This window comes from Anomaloglossus baeobatrachus, chromosome 6 (genome assembly GCF_048569485.1).
Source record: "Anomaloglossus baeobatrachus isolate aAnoBae1 chromosome 6, aAnoBae1.hap1, whole genome shotgun sequence".
Classification (NCBI taxonomy): Eukaryota; Metazoa; Chordata; class Amphibia; order Anura; family Aromobatidae; genus Anomaloglossus; species Anomaloglossus baeobatrachus.
The window spans coordinates 550386965-550394848 of NC_134358.1; the positions used below are offsets into that span (position 1 = coordinate 550386965).

Below are 7884 nucleotides of genomic sequence, written 5' to 3' on the forward strand. Positions count from 1 at the left end.
TGATCATGGCCCAGCTGTGCCTCCACATCTCTAAGTTTATTCTGCACCACCTCCATCTCCTGCTGCAGGGAGTTAATCATGGAGAAGAGCTGATCTACTCGTGTCTCAGTCATTGCCCCAGCGAAATCCTCCTATGGCCTGAGTATAATGTAATACTTATATATGTTCTGAGGATTTCGATAGCGTAGGGCAATGACAATCAGAGACGAGTTCTTGGTACAAGATGTTATATAATATGTACACACGGTAGATACACAACGGAAAACACAGCAGTACAAATACACAAAATACCTTTCCGAAACGGAGCGAAGGGAATTCCCGGGGCCACGCACCGGACTCCCCCAGGGAGACCACCAGAGCGAACCCCTATACAGGGACTGTCCGGCAATCACCCCGGAAGGCCTAAATGCGCCGCAGCCGGGACACAAGGGGCAAGCGGTAAAAGTCCAGGAGTGTCCGTACGGAATGATTGTCCAGAGTGGTTACGAACTAGAGAGAACCGGGCAGAGTGCTGACCGAAGATGGCAGACGGAATCCGGGCACAGCTTAGAGAAACCGGGTAAGGTCCAGAGTCGGTCGGTTGGTAGTCTTTAGGAGGATCCAAAGGCAATCAGGATTAGCAGCAGCAAAGCAGGAGCACACAGCAAGCAGTATACTCAGGCACTGGACTAGGCTTAGAGGCGGCCTTTTAAGCAGCTGGACAGGAAGTAGGGCAACAGAACAGTAAACTCCATGTTAACCGAGGGCAAGCTCATTCAAAAGAGAACTGGAAAACCTGGAAACCTGACAACCTGCTTGTTTATCAACTATCTGTATTTACTTTCTGATTAGACCTGCAGTTTACCATTTGTCTGCTGTAAGCATAATAAATTATTCTCTGCTATTACTGGTGCGGTTCCACTACAACTTTTTTTCTACAGTGTACCTTCTCTGCAAGCAAGTGGCTAGATTCCATATGCACTTCTTATGCCTTTCGAGTAACCATCTGTCTGCCAATTGCATACTTCTCTGCCATTGACTATCTGCCTGCTGAAAGTATACAACTCTGCTTGTAACCACTTGTCTGCTTCAAGTCCGAGACTGACAATTCATCTTCAGTTCATGAATAAAGCCACACTTCTGGATTTTCAGGGGCATGTCAGTGTTTTACTGAATGCACCCTGACTGCTGTGCCCGGGTAGTAAGGGGTTAAGTCCCCCTCGCATGTCCGATTCTCCCTCCTCCCCTTCCAAAGGGTTTGTCCAATGGGAATGTTCCCATAATCCCTTTCTTCCCCCCTATAAATATTCCCTCTTTTCCGGGATCCGGTCTCTCCTCACCTTGTGAGATCCGGACGGTGCTGTCAGCAGCCTTCCCGGTGAGAGATGACCGATTTGCTCAATCAGGCTGTCAGGGACAGACTCAGGAGGGAGGGAGATGCGTGGCTTGCTGCTATATTGGGTGAGCAGCGTTCCCCTCCCCCTGAGGCTCAACCGCACGCTCCGGCCGGCGGGCGGCCTGCCCGCACAATCCGCCCTCCGGAGCGTCTCAGCCCTGCATGTAGCTCCCCACTGCGCATGCGCGCGGGGCGCGCGCGCGCCCGGCGTGCACGCGTTCCTCGTGCACGGCGGGCGCGCGCGAATCGCCCTGTGGCGTCCCCACACCCGCCCCCAGCAGTGAACGCGGCGGCCGCAAGCCTATCATCACCCTCAGGCAAAGCGGCGCCGCTTAGTTTAATAAATAACGTCCCTGCGCGCCAAAACCCACCTGCTACAACTGCCCTGCTGCACCAGCTCACCCCTCCTCCCTGCATAGCGCCCGCAGCTTATAGGATGGGAGGTAATCAGAGCCGCAGCTCCTCATCGGCTGAGGAGCATGCTGATAGTCTGCAGCCCCCACCATCTACTGTGTTCCCTTCTCTGTCACACTGCACTACTTCAGAAGTGTGCAGGGTGGGGGCTGCTGCTTCCTCCAACATCATACCTTCCCAAATGTCAATACATTCCATGAACCCGGGGGGGGGAATGGCTTTGCCACCTGCCGCAGCTGCAGTGATGGCCTTACCTCCTGCGGCTGCTGCGGTGATGGCTTTGCCTCCTGCGGCGCCCGTAGTGACGGCTGTGCCTCCTGCTGCCCCTGGAATGATGGCCTTGCCTTTTGCAGCTCAGGTGGGTATGGCTTTGCCTCCCGTGGCTCCGCAGGTGCTGCCGTTCCAAACGGCTGCGCCTCCGGCGATGGCATTGCCAGCCGCAGTACAACCGGCGATGGCTGTGCCCCCTGAGCTGCAGAATTTACCACGGGTTCTCCCTGTTCAGGATGCTGCGGGTGCTGGAAGCACGGCCCGCGGTAGGCGACGCCGCGGGCGCGGAAACCGCTCCGCTGCCTCCGACTCCTCCTCACGTTCTCGCAGCCCATATAGACGCAGGCGGTACAGTAGGGACCGCAGTCGCCGCTCAGCTTATTCTGAGCGGCGGTCACGTTCATCGCGGAGAAGCCGTAGGTCTCGCTCATCAAGATGGCGTTCGCCATCAACCACGGCTGAGTCATCCGGCGACTCCATTACTTCCAGTAGGCGCTCTCGTCGCACATCAAGCCGCCGGAGAGATGCCGAACCCTATTTGGTTCAACCACAGGCTGCCGACTTGGTAACGGCTCCACATTTATCGGTGAATCCCACAGATGCTCCAGCGGTCGGTGAGTACAACTATTCTGGGGCTTGGGGAGGTGATAATACAGCTATGTCTTTAAAAGCGCTGTTAGCTCATTTAAATACCCCGGGTAATAAAATACTGGTTAATCCCCTATTACTTGGAAATCAGCCCGAGAAGAGATTTCAGCCTCCTCCTCGGGCTGATATACATAAGGACACGTTCTTTTGTGGTATGTCCCCTTTGGGCTCTCACCTTGACCCAGAGACGGTCAACAAAATATGGGCTAATGATTACATAGACATTTGGTCGCTTGTTTCCACTGACCAATTTACGGTTGACAAAGAGAGGCGTTCCGCCGAACGTCCTTTTGACAAAAAACCCAGGGTCGCTAAAACTATCAATAACTGGCTGCAAGCCTTTTTTGTATTGGGAGGTGTTATGGGTCAGAAGCACCCCGAACGCTGTTCGGAGCTTTTTATATATGTTGATTCCATTTATAATGCATACAAAGCGCACGGCGGATCTGCGTGGTGGCGTTATGATGAGGATTTCAGGCGTCGTTTGGCCCTGCAACCTCACTTGGGTTGGGGGGTTAAAGCTACTGATTCCTGGTTGCGCCTCATGATGACTCCTAAAGCCCCCTTTCATTCCGCGGCCCCTGGCAACTCCGCCGGTTCCAGTTCAGTGGCCGTCCGTAGACCCGGCACATGTTGGCAATTCAACGAAGGGCACTGCCGATTCTTTGGTCTCTGCAGGTATAAACATGAATGTTCTGCTTGCGGAGGCCCCCACGCAGCGGCAAAATGCCCTCGCCCTTCGGCGAAATTGCCAACAAAGCCGTCAAACCCACCTGAGACTCGGGACGCCGGTGAGCGTAGCCGAGATGGGGCCGTGGCTCGACCGGTACCCCAATAAGGATGCGGCGGCGCAGCTGCGCTTCGGCTTCTCTTTTGGTTTCTTTATTCCTTTTAAACTTAACAGACACCCCCTTTTTGCCCGTAACCTAAAATCTGCGACGGAGCTTCATGCAGTTTTACTTGATAAAATAAACTGTGAGTTAGAAAAAGGCAGATTAAAGGGCCCTTTTGAATCACCCCCTTTTTACAACTTACGGGTGTCCCCGCTGGGGGTCGTCCCGAAGAAGGAGCCTGGGAAATTTCGTTTAATTCACCACCTTTCACATCCGAAAGGTTTGTCTGTCAATGATGGTATACCCGATTCGGATGCGTCAGTCACGTATGTCTCTTTCGACAAAGCTGTTGCGTTAGTTAGGCAAGCGGGACCGGGGGCTTTGATGGCCAAGTCAGATATTGAGTCGGCTTTCCGCCTTCTCCCGGTTCACCCGGATTGCTACCATCTGTTGGGATGTTTCGTAGATGGTTTTTATTATTACGATACATGCCTTCCCATGGGTTGCTCAATCTCTTGCTCATACTTTGAGCTATTCAGTTCTTTTTTAGAATGGGCCGTGAAGGTGGAATCTGGTTCCCAATCTATTATTCATTATCTTGATGACTTCCTTTTTGTTGGCCCTCAAGATTCCACCCATTGCCAGCTTCTATTGGATTCGTTTTGCAGTTTGATGTCCAGATTTGGTGTTCCTTTGTCGAAGGACAAAACAGTAGGCCCCTCCCAGGTTCTTTCCTTCCTCGGTATTGAAATAGATTCAAATTCAATGCTATTCCGCCTCCCGGATGACAAGGTAGTAAAGCTGCGCTCTCTGATTATGGGTTTTTGTTCGGTTCGTAGTGTGACCCTTCGTCAGATGCAATCTTTGCTGGGCCTTCTTGTATTCACCTGTCGTGTCATGCCAATGGGCCGAGTTTTTTCCCGGAGGTTATCACTTGCCACTAAAGGCATTCGCCTTCCTCATCATCGCATCAGGATTACCCCCTGCTTGAGAGCTGATTTGTTTATCTGGAATGATTTTCTATCCAGGTATAATGGTCAAACTTGTTTTCAGGATAACTTTCTTTCCAATGAAGAAATATCACTTTTTTCCGATGCATCGGGATCGTTGGGTTTTGGCGTTATTTTTGGCGAGCAATGGTGTGCTGAGCAATGGCCCCAATCTTGGCACGACAGAGGTTTTGTGTCCAACCTGACCCTCCTTGAATTGTTCCCCATAGTAACAGCTGTTGTGATCTGGGGGCCAGCCTTCAGAAATAAACGAATTTTATTCTGGACTGATAATATGTCCGTTGTGCACGCGATAAACCATCTGACTTCATCCTCTTTGCCAGTCCTAAAGTTACTTAGATTTTTTGTGCTGCAGTGCCTCGAGCTCAATATGTGGTTCAGGGCTCGCCATGTGCCTGGCAGGTGCAACGCTATCGCTGACTCACTTTCCCGTTTTCAATTTCAGAAATTTCGGCAGCTGTGTCCTCGGGCACAACCAGAGGGAATGTCGTGTCCACCCAGCATATGGGACCTGCTGGAATGCAGCTGATGCCTTTGGTGACGTCTTCACTGGCCCCGAGGACTTGGCTGGCTTACGGTAAGGCATGGGATGAATGGCTAATTTTTGCAGCTAATTATCCGGTTTCTACCTCTGATTCGGCTAGACTGGACGTTACCTGCCGGTATCTGTACCATCTGTATAAAAAAGGTGCTTCCTGCGCGGTAGCGCGGAACCGATTGTCTGGGCTTGCTTTTCATTTCAAACTCCGAGGTTGGTCGGACGTTACTAAGTTTTTTATAGTTCAGCAAGCAGTTAAGGGGTGGGGTAGGGGGCAGCCCATAAGGGAGTGTAGGAGGCCGGTTTCCTTTAGCCTCCTTTCTCGTATCATCGGACATATCTCCGCTGTTTGTCCTCCTCCTTTCGAGTCTGCCCTCTTCTCCGCCTCTTTTGCTATTGCCTTTTTTGGCGCATTGCGCATTAGTGAGTTGGTTTCTCCTGCCAGAGGCACTCATGGGGGCCTTCGGCACGACGACATCGCATTGTGTAATGGGGGTTTACGGATTAGAATTCGGAAATCTAAAACCGATCAAACCGGAAATGGCTGCTGGATATCTTTGTTTGCTATTCATGGTCCGGTATGCCCTGTTACATTGACCCTTAACTATATCGCTTTGCGCCATGGTAGTTCTTCCTTCCTGGTCCATGAAGATGGTTCCCCCCTGACGAGATTCCAATTTTTAGCCGTTTTTCGAAAATGTTTGCGGTTCCTGGGTTTGCCCGCCGGCGAATTTGGTACTCACTCCTTCCGGATTGGGGCGGCGACTGAGGCCGCCCGGGCGGGATTGCCTAATGAAGTCATACAGCGCATAGGCCGATGGCGTTCCGCGTGTTTTGCGAGATATATTAGACCAGAATTACTGCTTCTTTAATCAATTTTCTTTTGCACAGGTTTGCCTTCTTGTACATGTGTCACTGACAGTTTTCTTCTTTTAGGAGCTGCCAAACCTGTCATTTGGTTATTGGGACACTCCTATATTTTCTGGGCAGGACAGCGGGCTGAGAATCGACCTGGAGGACGTGCCCTTGGCTTTCGGGGCTTCGAAGTCAATTGGAGAGGCGTCAGGGGTCTCATATGGCCTCAAGTTATACCGGAGGTTGTGGAAATTGCGAGGTCTGCTTTAACTCCGGTGGTCCTCGTCATTCACGCCGGGGGAAATGACCTCGGTGCCCGCCGTTTGGCGGAACTTATCACCACAATGAGGTCTGACGTGGACAAGTTTCATGCCTTTTTTCCTGAACTTGTCCTTGTTTGGTCCGAGGTCATTTCCCGGCCTGTCTGGCGAGGGGCCGAAGGAGCTGCAGCTCTGGAGCGTTCGAGGCGGACACTCAACTCACGTATTTCGCGTTTTGTCCGCTTTAAGGCAGGGATCGTCGTTAGACACTGGCAATTGGAAGGGGACAATTCCTCCCTGATGTTGAACGATGGCGTTCATTTGAATAATATTGGCCTAGACATATTTTTATCAGGCCTGCAAGACGGTATTGAGCAGGCCTTGTTCATTATGGGTGGGGGTCGGAGCACAGTCTAGGGCCTCTGCTCCTCCGTGGCGGTTTCAAGGAACACAGTTCAATTACGAAGGCTAAAGTGCGCCGGAAGTCCGGCCTGGCACAAAGTTTCGTTTTGAAAGTGGTTATTTATAATGGTTAATTGTGCTGTGACCGACCTCCATCCACAACAAAAGATGAGAGATGTTTACCAATTTTATAAAGCTCTCCTAATAAAGTTTGTATTTTGGTTAACTTGTCTCAGAGTGGTTAATCGGACATGGGAGGGTTTTTGGTTGAGGGTAATCTGGTCTCAGCAGTCTTCAGGGGCATGTCAGTGTTTTACTGAATGCACCCTGACTGCTGTGCCCGGGTAGTAAGGGGTTAAGTCCCCCTCGCATGTCCGATTCTCCCTCCTCCCCTTCCAAAGGGTTTGTCCAATGGGAATGTTCCCATAATCCCTTTCTTCCCCCCTATAAATATTCCCTCTTTTCCGGGATCCGGTCTCTCCTCACCTTGTGAGATCCGGACGGTGCTGTCCCACCCTCCCTCCCTAGTTTTTGGTTATTCTTTTACAGTCACAGCGGTTTCAAGGAACACAGTTCAATTACGAAGGCTAAAGTGCGCCGGAAGTCCGGCCTGGCACAAAGTTTCGTTTTGAAAGTGGTTATTTATAATGGTTAATTGTGCTGTGACCGACCTCCATCCACAACAAAAGATGAGAGATGTTTACCAATTTTATAAAGCTCTCCTAATAAAGTTTGTATTTTGGTTAACTTGTCTCAGAGTGGTTAATCGGACATGGGAGGGTTTTTGGTTGAGGGTAATCTGGTCTCAGCAGTCCATATATTATGGGTTTCCTGCTCTGCTTGTCTGACTGTCATCCTACATACATCACTGTATGCCTCACCATCCACTTCACTCAGCTGGATAGTCATCTCTTCAGCAAATACCTGCTTGTTTATCAGCTATCTGTACCTACTTTCTGATTAGAGCTGCAGTTTACCATTTGTCTAATGTAAGCATAATGAATTCTACTCTGCTATTGCTGGTGCTGTTCCATTACAACTCTTCTTCTACACTGTGTAACCTCTGCAAACAAGTGGCTAGTTTCCCTGTGCATTACTTATGTTTCTCAATTAACCATCTGTCTGCTAATTGCATACTTCTCTGCCATTGACCATCTGCCTGCTGAAAGTATACAAAACTGCTTGTAACTACTTGTCTGCTGCAAGTCCGAGGCTGACAATTCATCTTCAGTTCCTGAGTATATCCACACTTCTGGCTCCATATATTATGGTGTTTCCT

General features: G+C 50.5%; 1 protein-coding gene across 1 annotated transcript; it reads left to right on the forward strand.

Moving 5' to 3' along the window:
* The first annotated feature begins 2646 nt into the window (after nt 1-2646).
* Nucleotides 2647-7352, forward strand: LOC142243596 (uncharacterized). The gene is made up of 2 exons (XM_075315664.1): nt 2647-5127; nt 6025-7352. Exon 1 carries the CDS (start codon nt 3394-3396, stop codon nt 5077-5079), a length of 1686 nt encoding a protein of 561 aa, XP_075171779.1. The 5' UTR covers nt 2647-3393; the 3' UTR covers nt 5080-5127; nt 6025-7352.
* Nucleotides 7353-7884: the final 532 nt, after the last annotated feature.